We start from the raw sequence: 15,382 nt of genomic DNA, 5'->3' as shown, positions 1-15,382 counted from the left end.
TTATTAACGATCAATGAATACACACGGCATCGATATATACCTGTATCCATTTTTTTTGCAATAATTCTCGTAAATTCTCTCTTTTTTTAAATTTTTGTAAAACATAAATAGCCTCGATACCTTCTTCTATATTCTTTACATTTTTAAATATATCATTAATTAAATTTACTACCATATTTTCTAATTGCAAATCCATATACCTAAATTGTTTAATCTTTATAAACCAAATGGATCCTGTAACATCGAACACGATGTCACGCGCCATTATAATTTCATTTAAATTTTCGTAAAATAAAGATTCAATTTCCCGTAAATATGCTTCATACTCGGTTCCGTTTGGGCCTCCAATTAATCCTATTTTAACGTCTCTATTAAATCACATAAAAATGATTATTAATTTCTATCTTACTTTTTTTTCTTCTTCTTTCAAATACCTTCCAAATACTATTAAAGCTTCACAAATTTCAATGACATCGTAGCATCTTTGTTTAAAAATATTAATTTTGCTAAAAACTTCTTGCTGGTTTATGTCCCATTTTCTGTCAAGATTGATACGACATGTAACGTTTATCATGACCTGCAATAAGTGTTAATAATCTACCAATCAACTGTTAATACAAGAGAGTATATTTTATAGAAAGCATACGTTATCATATATTGTTTTATAAACATTACAACAAAATATACATTTCTCTAGCATCTGTATTCCCATTTCAGGATTACTCCCAAGAGCAACGTCCAGTTTGATATATCTTTTACATTGCTCCATTATTTGTGAGCTTAATGCTTGACATAATATCTTTATATTACGCCTAGAAATATTACTATATAGAAACATTACATACGGAAATATTATTTTTGAACATAAGTCGTTGTTCTTACTTCGTAGAATAGAATGACGATTCCGTCCAAATGAATAATATAAGAAGTAATGCTTCTGTCACAGGATTTTCGACATCTTCTGGAATGTTTAAATTTTTACAAAAACGAAGTAGAATATTTAAGTACATTAAATTCGACGACGCTTCCTCTAATCTTGCATCGATGTGGATAGTTAATTTCTCTAATTCACTTGCGCTTGGAGAATGCAAATTTTTCAAAATGTCGATGATTAATCGAACTTCCGTATTAAGAAGTTGAGTACACAAATGATTCAAATTTGAATCTATAAGGAATTCGAAACAGATACTTTTTATTAAGAAAAAGAAAAGATGTAGTAGCTGAAGATAGAAAAGTTAATTTAACTAATGAGAAACTGACGCTTTGCATTCCAATAGTCGACTTCATCTTGTATATTATTAATTTGTCTTCTCATCGACGTCATCGTTGCTCTACGTATCTGTCTGATCCAAAAGCAAACTACTTTCTCTAGCCTGCCGACTAACTTTCGTTTTCTTTCATCTTCTTCGGAAATGGCCGTTGTTTTATTTGTACCCAACAAAAAATAATTGCCTGTATCCGATTTTAAAAATGTCTGGAGAAGACGTTCTTTTGGTACGTATAAGATAGTTCTACCCATTGGTTTATAAACTTCCTCCATTAGATGTACGATAAACTCGTGTAAATTTAAAAATACGTCGTTTCTTAAAACTGTTCGTTATGGGAAATTGTAGCTCTAATATGGGTTATTTTTGTTCGAGATAATGAGGCAATGATAACAAATAGAAATAAAATTTCGAAACTTTGTAATTATTATACCACATATACTATTCTGCATGAACAAAATTAAAATAATAAAATTATAATATTTTATTTGGATACATGAAGCGTAATCTTCGCTGTGCAGTACAATCGGTGCATACATATTTTCCACAAATTTTAGGACATTACTCTTAATATTATTGTTAATACTGCCAAATGAAACGGTTTTTAAAAAATTTTCTGGGGTATAAATTTGCCATGATGATCTTAAGAAATATGTAAATCCCTTAGATGCATGTATCGGGATATCCAACATAGCATTTAATTCATCTTTATCGTAAAATGTAGTTAGCACTGTATATGACGGATTTTTAAAATATTCTTGAATTGTTTCATCGGAATGCTCGTTCCAACTTACGCCATTGCGAGAATATATCGTTAAATCTTTCACATATTTCACCTGAAAGCATATTCAAACGAAAACACTTAATCGTTTCAATGAAACCTACAAAAGTATTTCCACTTCTGTAACAGGATCTTAAAAGTCGCGCCGTAGATGGCATTACAGTATAAACTCCTATCATTAGACTGATAGGAATTTTTTATAATACTAAAGTGTAACTTCTAGTCTAATTCTTTTTCATTTAAACTATAAATCAGTTCTGTTTGTCAGTAATGTTTCATTAGACTGATTTATTACAATTTTGTGATACTATATAAAATTTGATGCATAATTAATTTAGTATTACTTCTTAGATAGAACGAATCAAACGATAATAAATAATCGTAAGTCCACAATGTTTTTATCTGTACATATATATATTAAGTAGATATTAAAAAAAATATATTTTGCAATAAATTATCTTGTTATGGACTCTGATGACCCGATTTGGGCAACAAGTAAGTTTTAATATTTCAAATTGCGGGGTTTACGTTGGTGTTCTTACTAAAGCAATTAAATCTTTCTCGGAGAAAATAGGCTTTTCCGGTTCTGAGGGAACGACAAATTCTTCGCCTGCATCAGGTGATTCTACAATACAATTGAATATCTTAAATTATTTTCTCAATTACAGAGAACAGAGATTTAGATATCGTAACAGAAATTAGAATTATCATGCATATATTTAAAATTGTTTTGCACATTTCCTCAAAATATATTCAAATTTAGTAATTCAATTCAATATAAATAAATTTTAACTGATTTAGTCGAAATTTTAAGATGTATGTATTTAATTATCGTACCTTGGTGACCAAAATCTTCTTCATCGGTATCCATATCCAAAAATTCTCGATGAGTATCCATCATCTTATCCGATTTTTTTAAAATCTCAGATTTTTGTTCTTTCTTTACGATCATCTTTTTCTTTTTTTTTTATTCTGTATAATATACGAAGATAAGTATATAAAAATAAATATAAATATTTGTATAGCTTCGGCACGATATTAGTTTTATCTTCTTATTGTTTGTTACATCGATATGTTTTCCGTTACTATACTATAAGAGAATACTATGCCATAAGACAATACAAGACGTATTATTCAAAGAATATTAATAGGATATTAATAAATAGGTGAGAAGTAAAAAAAAATATACAATATTCATTAATGATAAATATTAAGAAAGATAAAAAATTGTTGTAACTATTTTATATTACATTTATCTTATTCTTAAACATCTATGGTGCGCGTTACAGTAAATTTGGAATATTAAGAAAGACTAACACAATGTCTCAGTCTGCCAGAGAAAAAATATTTGTTGGTCCATTTATTCACTCTAACGAACAGGGAGAACTGATTATCGTCGACCGTGGTATGATACACGTTAAAAACGGCAAAGTATGTATCGGTCTATTTTTATTTATTTTTAATTTACAATATCATTATTTATCATAATAAATTAAATATTACGCCTAATGTAAACCTGATATTTGTTAAATTATATAATATACCTTTTTATGCTTAGATCTCTAATATAGTAATAAATCCGAACTTAGATGATATAAAAAACGAAAATGTTAGTGTTCTCAGCAATAGTCAATTTTTAGTACCAGGATTTATTGATTGTCACATTCATGCTGTTCAACTTCCTAATTTAGGAGTTGGATATGATAAACAACTTTTAGAATGGTTGGAGACTTATACTTTTCCTTTAGAAAAGAAATATACAGATGAAAAATTTGCTGAACAAGTATTTAATACAGTTGTGGTGAGTTCAATGTAACGTAATATCAAAATATTTTTTAGATTATATTTTATATAAATGATGATCATATTATTTCTGAAATTATAGCAACAGACTATAAAGAGTGGTACAACAACAGCATGTTATTTTGCATCCCTCTATCCAAAAGCGTCTATAATCCTTGGACAAGTAGCAGCTGATAAGGGTCAACGAGCATTCATTGGGAAAATAAGTATGAATGTAAAACGTAGTGATAATTATTATGAAACTACTGAACAATCTATAGAAAATATAAACAAATTTATAGAAGATTTGGCTAAATTGAATGTAAGGTTGTGAATATCATTTAAATTTATATTTTACTTCTTCTTTATAAAGATCAAATTTTTATTTATATGATAATTATTATAGAGTCCTCTAATAAAGCCAATTATAACACCAAGATTTGCCTTAAGCTGTGATATGACACTAATGAAAAAATTAGGAAAACTAGCAAAAGAAAAAAATCTTCATGTACAGGTACTATATATGAGATATTTTTTATGTACAAAATATTCTATGTGTATGAATTGTTTTAACATACACCTAAAATATTTCAGACTCATGTATCAGAAAATCAAGATGAAGTAAAAGCCGTGAAGAATAACTTTCCTGAATATCCTTCTTATGCAGCTGTATATGATGCAGCTGGACTTCTTACAAATAAGGTATACAAAATAAATAATTACATATATACATATATACAAGATATAAGAAACTAGAAACTGCTTATTTTCAGACAGTGTTAGCTCATGGGATATATCTTACAGATAATGAACTTGTATTATTAAATGAGCGTGATACAGCAATTATACACTGTCCTTCATCAAATACATGTTTAAAAAGTGGTCTTTGTGATATTCAAAGACTGAAAAGCAAACAGATTAAGATTGGACTTGGCACTGGTATAAATTTATTATTTTTATTTAATAACTTTATAGTTATATGATAATTATACAGTTTATTTCAATAAATCAATTTTTATTTTTAGATGTATCAGGTGGACAAAGTTGTAGTATTTTAGATGCAATGAGATCAGCTTTACAAATGTCGATCCATTTGTCCTTAATGAAGGATAATTATAAAGCGCTTAATTATAAAGATGTATTTCATATGGCTACATTAGGTGGTGCAGCAGGTACTGTTCTTAGAATTAAATCAAGATTATTTACTGCATCAAGTTACCGAATCTCTAATACAATATTTCTTTAGCCCTTGCAATGGATAACCAAGTAGGGAATTTCGAAGTCGGTAAAGAATTCGATGCCCTTATTGTGGATACAGATGTAAGTGATGGACTTTTGAATAATTTGCAAAGTAGTACCTTAGAAGAACGATTTCAAAAATTCATTTATTCCGGAGATGATCGTAATATTATTGAAGTGTATATAAGTGGGTGTAAAGTTAAATAAGAATAATTCATATTCATAATACTTACATATTTCATGTTTATTCCAATGTACAATAGTTTACATATAAGGTATATATAACAATGCAATTATAATCAGTGTAATTATGTATTTACAATATCTGTAAAGGAAATTATTTCTTGATAAGATAATATAAAAATAAATTATTCTAATGACTTAATAAATGAAATATCATGGTATATAAAGCTACCTTTATGTTGTTCCAGAAATACTTTTATGCTTCTTGCAGCTTGCTCAAATGCCTTTTCAAATCCAGCGCTGTCACTGTCCTATTATTTTAATTGAAAATATTTAAATATTTAATAATAACAAAAATAATTTAACAATAATACGTTAACAATTCTTACAAATAACGGGTCTCTTATATTTAATTCTCCATTTGGATCATATTTTCCAAGAAGTTCAATTTTTGCTCGACTATCTTCCGGTTGCATTTGACAGAGATCAAATACTATTCCACTATCCATTCCAAATATCCAATCGAATTTGTAGAAATCTTCCTTTGTTATCTGAAAACAGAAGGACACGTTTTATGTTACATTTTAAATAAAACAATTTGTTATATATACCTGTCTCGCTATGTGAGTATAATCTGTAATGCCTCTTTTTTTGAGCGTAGACATAGTTCTAGGCTCTGGATCGTTACCTACGTGATACTGTAAAAGTGCAACGCTATTTACTTCCCAAACGTCGGAAAGATTTAACTTTTTTATTTCATCGTAAAATACTGCTTCTGCTATTGGAGAACGACAGCTGTTTCCTAAGAATTTTTAATACTAATATAACGAAAGATGATACGCTTACAATATTACTCTGCACAGACAATTAACATTCTTAATATACCTAAACACACCATTAACACTTTCTTCTTTCGTGACATGTTGCTGTTTACTGATTTTAAATTAATTTTCACCTTTAAAAAGGTATTCATACAATAATGTCCTTAAGGTTATGTAAGAAACCTTGTAAAACGAGGTAAATACATATATATGTTTTTATCTTAAATAACCGTTGCTTGTACAAGTAAATATGTAGTTACACGAGTATTAAGTTAATAGAAATCAGAATCGGTATAAGTTACATGCATTAGTATGATATGAAACTAGAGAGTTATTTTATATATGAAAGACGATTGAAAATTTCTTTTAAAGAATACTTGTAAATGATAAGTAGTAACGAATCAATACTTTAATTCTGTAATGAATTTTTATTGTCTCTAAGAATTTATACACATATAATATTTTAATAATTTTAATTATACATATTAATAGTTTTTAAGTTTTATTCTGGTTTTGAAGTTTCATCTGGAAATAAGAAGCTTACTATAATTATATTTCTTTAAATTTAATCTATAAATTATCACAATTGCAATACATTTTTTGATAATACCTTTATGTTGTTGCAAGAAAGCTTTTATACACCGTGTACTCTGCTCATATGCCTTATAAAATCCATCATTGTTGTTCATCTGTAAATAAGTTTTTTTTAATTTAGCTCTTGTTTTATAATAGAAAATTTTAAATTAACATTTCGTATTGAAATAATTATGTACATAGTAAGGATCTTCGATTATGATTTCTCCCTTTGGATCATACTTTCCAAGAAGTTCAATCTTAGCAGTACAATTCGCAGGTTTCATATTATTTAATTCCTCAATATTACTATTATCCATTCCAAATATCCAATTAAATGTGGTAAAATCATCTATGTTGACCTACAACGACAAAATACATTAATACTAACATTAGACATTCTTTATATAACAATAAATTTACTCACTGTTCGTGCTGTATGAGAATAGTTAGTGATACCCTTTTCTCTTAGCGTAGACATGGCTCTTGGATCTGGACATTTACCTGTATGATATCCTATGATTGCTGCACTTTCTACTTCCCATGATTCATTCAAGCCTAATACATTTATTTCGTTGCTGAAAACTGCTTCTGCTATTGGTGAACGACAAATATTCCCTGTAAAATAGAAATAATGTTTTATACTGTTATGTTATACGATTTTTTTTAATTTATTAGACACTCAAATATTTTAAAACATACCTAAACAAACCATAAGTACCCTTTTCTTTTGAACCATTTTTTTTTTTTTTTTTTTTTACATAAATATTAAATTATAAGGGATCAATAAGAATTTACAACGGTTCTTAACCCTGTAACTCACAGTATCGTGTGAAAGACGTAGTACGTCGTTGTTATTGATTTATTATTTACTCCAAGATAATAAAACTTTCGTGTTCAATGATCAAATGGTAATCAAATTTATCAAACATCTTGCAAAATAAAATTAGTTGTACCTTACACATGCACTTATATATCAGAAGACATGTGCGATCTGCACAACTTTGAACGCACGACGTGTGACCGATCTTGCTTATTGTTTATTGGAACCTAAATCGTAAGGCAAGAGGTTAATTTTTTTCAAATAATTACATTATCTATAAATAATAAAACTATAAATAATAGCCATAGAAAAATGTATTATTTTCCGGCCAGGTTTGCCAATTACGCGTTATTCGAAAAATGTACTATGTTCATTGAATATAGAGTGCGCCATCGCCGTATCCTACCGGTGACTTTCCATGTAGCGGGTTGTTACATAGATTAATATCGTGCTTTCTTGATTGCGGTTGTTGGCAGTGCTTGTTTAAGAAAAATAAGCCATGTGGTAGGAGTGAAATAGGTTAAAATTCGTTTGAAAAAGCATTTTGTAAATATGTCATTTTTTATTCGAAATAAACAAGGTAGCGGAGGAATTAAAAGAAAGGTATAAAAAATGTGTATATACTTACAAATATTTGATTTTTGATATATAAAAATTATTCTGTGTTGCAAGATGCAATTGAATTTATTTGTAATGTACTGCAAAAGATTACAAATTTATCATATTTTAGTTTAATGGTTATACTAAAACAAAGGGAAAGACAAAGAAGATAAATAAGTCTGTACCTGATGATAACGAAAGTATTGCCAGTACAGACGAAGAACTCGCAGAAGAAAATCAGAGGTGTTTATATATTTCCAAATTTAGATTTAATAATTTTATTTTTAACTGTTATTAATTATTATTTTGTATAGAAGAAACGAAGAATATGAAAGCGAGGAAGAAGAAGAAACTGCTCAGGAGAAGCGTGTAAGACTTGCAAAGAAATACCTTCAGCATATCGAAGAAGAAGGTAAATTATTATATGAAATGGTTCTTCCGTGTGTTCACTTTTTAACGCCAGTTTTGTAAATAAATATAGAAAGAGATAGAGCAGAATTTGAAGAAGGAGCAGTAACAAGAAGATTACAAGAGGAATATTTAGAAGAAAAGGGAAGATTACGGAAGACTGTAGCTTCAAATTATATCAATCATGGTGAACCAATTGTTCTAAAATGTAAAGAACATAAAAGTTCAATTACCTGTTTATGTCTCTCTAGCAATGGAAAATTTTTATATTCTGGTTCAAAGGATGGTAGTTTAGTTAAATGTATGTTACTTTTGATAAAACAACCATTGAATTATGAGAACAATTTTACTTAAGCGAATATTACGTAATAGGGTGCTTAAAAGAAGGAGCAAAATTGAAAGCCGTTAAAGGAAAAAGGAAATCAGAGGCTGGAATGAAATGTGTACAATGTTTGGCAATTAGTACTGATGGTAAATTTTTGGTAAGATTATATAAACTTTCATTTATAATATATCTGCATTCACAAGTATATATAAATATCTATTTCTTACGATCAAAGGTAGCAGGAGATAGCGGTTGTAAACATATTCTAGTATTTTGTGGAGATACCTTAAATCACATAAAAAACTTGCAAGGTCATAGGGATAGTGTTACCAGCTTAGTCTTCCGTAGAGATACGCACACGTTGTATTCCGGTTCCAATGATAGAAGCGTAAAAGTATGGAATTTAGGTGATATGGCATACGTTGAATCTTTGTGAGTATATCATTATCGTTGTCATTATTTTAACGTAGCTTACTCTATTATAGTCGCATTTTATTATTTTTTTAGATTTGGACATCAAAATGGTGTTACATCGATTGACGCGCTTGCGCGTGAACGAGCTATAAGTAGCGGTGGTTTCGATGGGACGATACGAATTTGGAAAATCGTAGAAGAATCGCAACTTATATTCAATGGACACGGTGGTAGCATAGATACCGTAAAGCTTATAAACGAAGAACACTTTTTTAGTTGTGGAGACGATGGACAATTATGCGTTTGGGGTTGTTTAAAGAAAAAACCTTTGTGTTCGGTGCCAGACGCACACGGAAGAGATAAAAGCAATAATCAACCAATGTGGATTTCGAGTATAGCTACTTTACTCAATACAGATCTAGTTGCATCAGGTATTAAATACTGTTTTTTTTTTTTTTTTTTTTTAAATATGTGATTCGTTCGTCTCTACGAAAGAATGTTAATCGTTTATCGTAATTATCGAATATAGGATCACGAAATGGTGTTATCAGATTATGGCAATGCGGCGATTCCTTCAGATCATTGAATCCGCTATTTGAGATACAATTAACAGGGTTCGTCAATGCGCTATGTTTCACTTCGGACGGGACTCAACTTATTGCTGGAATTGGTCAAGAACACAGACTTGGAAGATGGTGGCGGATATCAGAAGCAAAAAATTCCATAGTTATAATACCGTTAATTCAAACAAAAAATAAATAGTTTATAATATTAAGAAGAAACGAACAGTTGTAAATTGAATATAAATAGTTAGGTAAATAAAGATCGTATAATTTTTTACACGTTTTATCTCGACAAACTTCTTTCTATATTAAAAAAAAAAAAGAATATTGTTTATTATTTCATAGTTGATGTTTGTAATTTATTTTTCACATAACGTTTGTCATATGACTTTTTGTTATCTTCGAATATCTCATTTACGATGAAATCGAGTCGTAAACATGCGAATGAAATAAAAGAAATATTGGTCCACAGTACAAGTATTTATTTATTCTGTACAAAAGTTGAGTTATAAAATATTATGTCCCCATTTTAGGTCTTGTTCTTAGTCTTGTATACCATGCCGTCTTGAGTTCGTTCGTATAATAACAATGATCGCCGCAGAGGACATTAGCGTTTACAAGAATGAAGTGATTACCGCCATTGATTTATTCGCGTCTACTGACTATGAACCAGAAAGAAACGAGCATCGATTTCGCCAGATCTCTTCCTCATTCATACGTAAATGCACCTGTCCTTGCACGAACCTCGGGCTCACCGTGTACATATACAAATCAAATCGACTTTTTTCCCCTTATATTCGCGTCAACAAACGAGTGTACAGCGATTGTACGCTACTTCTTGTATGCATTCTTGCAGGAATGTTTTTCAAACGAGTGCGACAACCTAGGCCTTTCAGTATGGTTTTCTTCCATCGTTTCGTCTCGCATTATTTAAATTTCTTTGTTCACTCTTACTTAGAACCTTATAACTGCAAGTATGCTTTTACGCGGATGACTGAAGCAGCATTGCTTCCCGCCCGATTAGTTTCTTCTCCATTGGCTCTACTTTCACGAGAAGTTTATGTACTCCGACACGTCTTGCCTAAAATGTTTTCCTTTTCTCTCGTTTGTCTCGCGCTTCTTTTCTCGAGTTGCGCGATCCTTAAGTTATGCGCGCTTCAAATCAGGCATCGCTTTCGTTCGATCTATCCGTTTTTCCTTCTCGTTTCTTCCGTTTTTTTCTTTCCGCGAGCTCACCCGATTGTTTCCATTTTCAGTGAATCAATGAAATTTATCAATGGAATCGTTATCTCAAATTGTTATGGAGTTTAACGGTGAATAATTTTTCTATTCGTCTTACTCAGCTGCCTGAAAAGAAGGAAAGTGATGGCACAAAAATGGCACCTGTTAACGCTAACTTTCGAAACTTAATACTAAAACTTGTGATAAATATAGACCACAGTTTATCGTTGCATTCTTTCCCATTATAGAAGTGCCTTGGAGAAGCGCTTGGAGAAGAAATACGTGCGAGTGTATTTCTTTGGTGGTTAGAAGTAGAATGCGTGCGAACGTGTAAGACAAGACTTATTCAGCGTGACCGCAAACGAATATCGTAAACACCGGAAATCATCATACAGCACACTTACAAGCACACTTAACATTTTTTCGCATCGTTCTATATAATATAAATTCGTTCTATATAAACAATCGTACAACGATTTAGGCTCCAAATCTCGCGTATATCTCGACACGCCACAGAGGAACTGACTTTTCATTTTGCGAAAATTTTGCACCGCAAAAATATTTCGTTTTGATGTGTAACACTCTCGCTTCGGATTTAGAATCGATAAATAGCTCTAAACAACGTGACGAGCGTACCTTGCAGATTCAAGTTCAAGGGGAAACGATTCGTTCGAGCGCATCTTCTTCCTTTCCTTTTTTTCTGCTAAATACTGTTTTTTTTTCAACGATTTATAAGTCCTGTCCTACGTGACGACAGTTTTGCACTTAAAACAATTGCATCGAGGGATCGCAGAAACTATTGTCAGTCGCGAGTCGCTTGGTAAGTCGAGAGATTCGTTGTCTGTGAAGCATACACGGCTGAAAGCCTTAGGCAAATCGACTGGGGGCTTAATTAATCGGATCGAATCGATCGAAACGAAGTGGCATGGTCGCGTGCCCGTGAACAAGCAACGCGGCTCGAAACATAAGCATCATTCTTTTCGGCATTGCGAATCGTCAGATTTCGTATATTACACGCCACCGCGATTTTTTCTATTATGTATACGCTATGTACATTTGATCTTGTAAAGCACATAACATCCGGATCGATAGTTAACTTTTCAGGTGAAATTATTATTTTATCAAATATAAAATATTCAGACTAATATATAACAGGTTTTTACAACGCCAAAGATGTGGTTGATATGTTATTGAGTAGTTTAAACGATTGAAATGTTTGAATAGAGACAAAATATCTTAGAATTAAGTGAAAGAGAAAAAGGTTTTGTGATTTCTACTTAAAGGAAGAAGGAGGGAATGAAACGATGGATCAATGAATTCGGTCTGAGTTAATAGTCAGTGAGTGTGGATCTTGTTTTTAGATTACTAACATTTTAAACTGGTGGTGGATAAGGTAATGTTGTCTTTTCTTTTTTCTGTATCTAACATTTCAAAATAATATGTTTTAGTATTCTACATGTTGTGTGTCATTTAATGTCACATATGTAAAATATAAAGCGATAAGAAATTTCTGGCAACGTTTTGTTTAAAATTTTCAATTCAATAAAATACACACGATTGAACGACATCGTGGATATTATGTGCTTTTCAAGATGTACTGCTTGTGAATGTAGCGCGTTCATCTTCGACAGACGGTATTTCAACTTCGATGGAACGTGGAACGAATTGAAACGATTTTTGTATATGATCAGTGTCGAAAGACTCGCGAAATTTAAGAATGCGATCGAACCGGACATCCGCTTTCGCTGCGAACTCACATTCCTCCATACTCTATAGCTTCTATCTCTCTTTTCTTAACATTCGTTTTGCAGGATAGGACAACGAATAAGTTACGGCTACGATAATTACCAATCGCTTTCGAGGTTATCGATTACGTTAATTAAAAATGGCAGTTTTACGTTTTAAATTACATTTCGCTCGTTTCACGCGACGCAAGAAGTAATCGTCGTCTTTACGTCTGTGCGTTTGAATTTCACGCGTTCAACCATTGATTAAAACATATGAAATCTTTCGAATCGATCAAAGCATATACGTGTATATATATATATATATATATATATATATATATATATATATATATATATATATATATATATATAAAACAATACGAAATTTCATGAAAAGTTTGAGCTTCGATAAAAACATAATTCAACCTATCTGAATTTCCTCTTGCATCTCGTGTTTACAGCGTTTCGAAACAGCGGTAAAAGATGTGTATACGTATAAAATCGGTAAAAGCCGAAAAATCAGTGCAACAAAGCGTATATATCGTTTATTTGTGTTCTCACCGTTTTCAATAAATATCCATCGAAATGATCGCGAATGCAGTTTTACACGCAAATCGTTTTCATTCGTTTAAAAAATAGAAACATTTGGAAACGAACGAGGGGATTCACGGATGCGCTTACAACCTTTCGAATCGAGCAGGCAACGATCGTTTAAATATAATTCTTTTTACAACCAATTTGATTCCAGGAACTCATTAATGCCTGTCGAGGGTTCAACGAAAGAGACGTGACACGCGATTTCCCCAAATTTACCATTCAACACTGTGAATCCCTCTGGTTCGTATACAACCCACGCAATGGTGCTCGTCGCTGATGGCCTCAAACGCAAAAAAGGAAACCTGATTTCTTCACCGAATCCGCGAACTAGAACTCGATACCCTGGTATCTGAATCGCGTGGAACGTGGATCGCACGCATCTCGTCCATCGAGAAGAGCATTTCTTTTTCTTCACCATCATCATCATCATCATCTTCTTCTTCTTTTCTTTCTTTCTTTTTCTTTTTTTTTTTTTTTATTTGTACTTAAACGATTCGAGACGACTCGCGCAAGGTACTTTCAAAATGAAACGTTTCGACGCCGACGTATTTCGTCGTACGCGTCGACGTACTTTGTATGTGTTATGTGAGTGAGTATGTACGTGTATTATTATTATTTTATCGGGGGACGCCCGGTCTCCCTGTCCGGCATTTTAACATTTTCCAGTTACTTTTTCACTTTTTTTTTTCATTTTGTTTCGTTTGGTTTACTTTCATTTTCCATCGTTATATGTGACCGTATATCGACATGCATAATACAATATAGCTATATAAATCGCGCGACGCCGACGAGTTTACGTTTAGAGCATCGTCGACCCTTTTTCCCACCTTTCGTCTTTCTTTCTTTCTTTCTTTCTTTCTTTCTCTGCTTCTGCGAGTGAATTCACGCGCTTTTGCGTTTTACGTCGCGTGGTCGTCGAAGTCGCGTCGCTTTTGCATATGTGTATATCGTGTCTCTGTATCTGTGTATGAGTGTACATTTAAATATATACTTTTTTTTTCTTTTTTTTTTCTTCATATCTTTAGAGTAACGCCGCACCTTTTCTCGCGACGTCCTCGACAATGTTTGAAACTGTTTGTATCGCAATATGTGCCAATATACATGTATATGTGTCGTGTGCACGTGTCGTAGTGTGTACATGTGTGTGCGTGTCTTGCACGTACTTCATGAAGATCGATTCACGTTTACTGTGTACTTTTTATGGTTACCTGTAATTTTTCCGACGATTATGTCGTTTTCCCGGTTTTTTTTTTCTTTTTTTTTGCTTGTTTGGTTGTCTGTTTGGACTGTTTAAACACTATTTCGCTACAAGTGGACTACCATTATGAACACTACGCTACTTTGTATTGTATCTGTAATGCTTTGTAATGAACGACTGTACTGTACTGAACGTGCATACTTAGCGAGCACACGCAATCTATAATTGATCGATCCTGTTCACGAATGCCACACGTGGACCGCGTTACTATTTTTACAAATTTTTTCAGCTTTTGCTTTTTATCTGTTTACTCGGTTCAAATTTAGATCGAGCGAAGGCGAGGCAAAAGAGAGATAATTGCTGAATAAATATTGTTGCGTCGTAATTGGAAACTAGGTCGTTTGATTGTCAGACAACGCTAACCGATCGAACTATTCAAACCGTTGATACTTTCTTTCTCCAAGCTGGTTTTGATATTTTGCTTTTTTCTTATCCTCGATATATCGTATCGATCGATCGAATAAACTGTGTGATATCATCTTTCGGCATCTTTTTCTCATTTTATAAACATGATATCCCGACTGTTGTTTAATTTATATGTAAATACGTGTACCGTGTTCAGGAGAGAGAAAAGAAATGATCTAACGGTTGCTCCGGTGATAACGTGGCGCCTGCCGTATGGCTTCCGTGACCGTGATCGTATGTGTCATGTAATGTACCTGTTACAAAATTAATATATGCAACGTGAGAGAATTCATGACCTGGCTAAAAAGTGTGGTTCTGTATTTAAACGCTCTTTTGTTTAATTAGTATTTGTGTTTCTCGATTATGAGTTAATAATCATAGTTTAATAATAACCACT

The 15,382-nt window shown here is 31.9% G+C and overlaps 5 protein-coding genes and 1 long non-coding RNA gene across 10 annotated transcripts in view; 2 read left to right on the top strand and 4 right to left on the bottom strand.

Annotated features, from left to right (window-relative positions):
• Positions 1–3,082, bottom strand: part of LOC138181161 (uncharacterized) — a 4,363-nt gene extending 1,281 nt beyond the window's left edge. The window contains exons 1-8 of the mRNA XM_069115793.1: positions 2,884–3,082; positions 2,589–2,671; positions 1,762–2,101; positions 1,261–1,590; positions 883–1,165; positions 647–812; positions 435–577; positions 41–368 (exon numbers count right to left, since the gene is read on the bottom strand). Coding sequence (XP_068971894.1) covers positions 41–368; positions 435–577; positions 647–812; positions 883–1,165; positions 1,261–1,590; positions 1,762–2,101; positions 2,589–2,671; positions 2,884–2,998 — 1,788 coding nt within the window. The 5' untranslated portion in view covers positions 2,999–3,082. The remainder of the gene's footprint in view (positions 1–40; positions 369–434; positions 578–646; positions 813–882; positions 1,166–1,260; positions 1,591–1,761; positions 2,102–2,588; positions 2,672–2,883) is intronic.
• DhpD (guanine deaminase) lies at positions 2,237–5,461 on the top strand. 4 transcript variants are annotated; one of them, XM_069115787.1, is made up of 10 exons: positions 2,237–2,427; positions 2,621–2,665; positions 3,336–3,477; positions 3,605–3,847; positions 3,932–4,150; positions 4,235–4,342; positions 4,423–4,530; positions 4,602–4,767; positions 4,854–5,000; positions 5,075–5,461. In XM_069115787.1, the coding sequence occupies exons 3-10, from the start codon at positions 3,367–3,369 to the stop codon at positions 5,272–5,274; spliced, it is 1,302 nt and encodes a 433-aa protein (XP_068971888.1). In that variant the 5' UTR covers positions 2,237–2,427; positions 2,621–2,665; positions 3,336–3,366; the 3' UTR covers positions 5,275–5,461. The 4 variants fall into 4 exon arrangements, with proteins under 4 accessions (XP_068971888.1, XP_068971890.1, XP_068971887.1 ...); XM_069115789.1 differs by having other exon boundaries at positions 2,237–2,541; XM_069115786.1 differs by lacking the exon at positions 2,621–2,665.
• LOC138181159 (low molecular weight phosphotyrosine protein phosphatase-like) lies at positions 5,149–6,366 on the bottom strand. The gene is made up of 6 exons (XM_069115791.1): positions 6,136–6,366; positions 5,862–6,052; positions 5,640–5,801; positions 5,483–5,561; positions 5,301–5,392; positions 5,149–5,186 (listed from the first exon to the last, which is right to left on the bottom strand). Exons 1-5 carry the CDS (start codon positions 6,221–6,223, stop codon positions 5,376–5,378), a joined length of 537 nt encoding a protein of 178 aa, XP_068971892.1. The 5' UTR covers positions 6,224–6,366; the 3' UTR covers positions 5,149–5,186; positions 5,301–5,375.
• A 113-nt stretch (positions 6,367–6,479) lies between these two features.
• Positions 6,480–7,796, bottom strand: LOC138181160 (low molecular weight phosphotyrosine protein phosphatase). The gene is made up of 5 exons (XM_069115792.1): positions 7,347–7,796; positions 7,072–7,262; positions 6,845–7,006; positions 6,682–6,760; positions 6,480–6,596 (listed from the first exon to the last, which is right to left on the bottom strand). The coding sequence occupies exons 1-5, from the start codon at positions 7,381–7,383 to the stop codon at positions 6,574–6,576; spliced, it is 492 nt and encodes a 163-aa protein (XP_068971893.1). The 5' UTR covers positions 7,384–7,796; the 3' UTR covers positions 6,480–6,573.
• Positions 7,797–7,881: 85 nt separating this feature from the next.
• Positions 7,882–10,061, top strand: U3-55K (U3 small nuclear riboprotein factor 55K). 2 transcript variants are annotated; one of them, XM_069115784.1, is made up of 8 exons: positions 7,882–8,070; positions 8,198–8,310; positions 8,385–8,479; positions 8,549–8,776; positions 8,848–8,957; positions 9,036–9,232; positions 9,308–9,645; positions 9,744–10,061. In XM_069115784.1, the coding sequence occupies exons 1-8, from the start codon at positions 8,020–8,022 to the stop codon at positions 9,974–9,976; spliced, it is 1,365 nt and encodes a 454-aa protein (XP_068971885.1). In that variant the 5' UTR covers positions 7,882–8,019; the 3' UTR covers positions 9,977–10,061. The 2 variants fall into 2 exon arrangements, with proteins under 2 accessions (XP_068971885.1, XP_068971884.1); XM_069115783.1 differs by having other exon boundaries at positions 7,892–8,070; positions 8,382–8,479.
• A 27-nt stretch (positions 10,062–10,088) lies between these two features.
• LOC138181162 (uncharacterized) lies at positions 10,089–12,246 on the bottom strand. The gene is made up of 2 exons (XR_011173458.1): positions 11,214–12,246; positions 10,089–11,124 (listed from the first exon to the last, which is right to left on the bottom strand). It is a non-coding gene; the product is annotated as an uncharacterized LOC138181162 (long non-coding RNA).
• Between the last annotated feature and the right edge of the window lie 3,136 nt (positions 12,247–15,382).

The sequence above is a fragment of the Bombus flavifrons genome, chromosome 6 (assembly GCF_040668555.2).
Source record: "Bombus flavifrons isolate JBK064 chromosome 6, iyBomFlav1_principal, whole genome shotgun sequence".
NCBI lineage: Eukaryota > Metazoa > Arthropoda > Insecta > Hymenoptera > Apidae > Bombus > Bombus flavifrons.
The sequence above is the reverse complement of the archived record's forward strand: the minus strand, read 5'-3'. Positions and strand labels throughout refer to the sequence as shown.

Coding starts and splice junctions, on each gene's coding strand:
- LOC138181160 (XM_069115792.1), bottom strand. CDS start 7,383: ATGGTTCAAAAGAAAAGGGTACTTATGGTTTGTTTAG. Junction 7,263..7,346: donor GGTACTTATGGTTTGTTTAG/GTATGTTTTAAA, acceptor TCTATTTTACAG/GGAATATTTGTCGTTCACCA. Junction 6,761..6,844: donor TAATCGAAGATCCTTACTAT/GTACATAATTAT, acceptor ACTTATTTACAG/ATGAACAACAATGATGGATT.
- DhpD (XM_069115786.1), top strand. CDS start 3,367: ATGTCTCAGTCTGCCAGAGAAAAAATATTTGTTGGTCCATTTATTCAC. Junction 3,478..3,604: donor TACACGTTAAAAACGGCAAA/GTATGTATCGGT, acceptor TTTTATGCTTAG/ATCTCTAATATAGTAATAAA. Junction 5,001..5,074: donor TACATTAGGTGGTGCAGCAG/GTACTGTTCTTA, acceptor ATATTTCTTTAG/CCCTTGCAATGGATAACCAA.
- LOC138181159 (XM_069115791.1), bottom strand. CDS start 6,223: ATGAATACCTTTTTAAAGGTGAAAATTAATTTAAAATCAGTAAACAGC. Junction 6,053..6,135: donor AGTGTTAATGGTGTGTTTAG/GTATATTAAGAA, acceptor AAAAATTCTTAG/GAAACAGCTGTCGTTCTCCA. Junction 5,802..5,861: donor ATACTCACATAGCGAGACAG/GTATATATAACA, acceptor TTCTGTTTTCAG/ATAACAAAGGAAGATTTCTA.
- U3-55K (XM_069115783.1), top strand. CDS start 8,020: ATGTCATTTTTTATTCGAAATAAACAAGGTAGCGGAGGAATTAAAAGA. Junction 8,958..9,035: donor GTACTGATGGTAAATTTTTG/GTAAGATTATAT, acceptor TTACGATCAAAG/GTAGCAGGAGATAGCGGTTG. Junction 9,646..9,743: donor TACAGATCTAGTTGCATCAG/GTATTAAATACT, acceptor TATCGAATATAG/GATCACGAAATGGTGTTATC.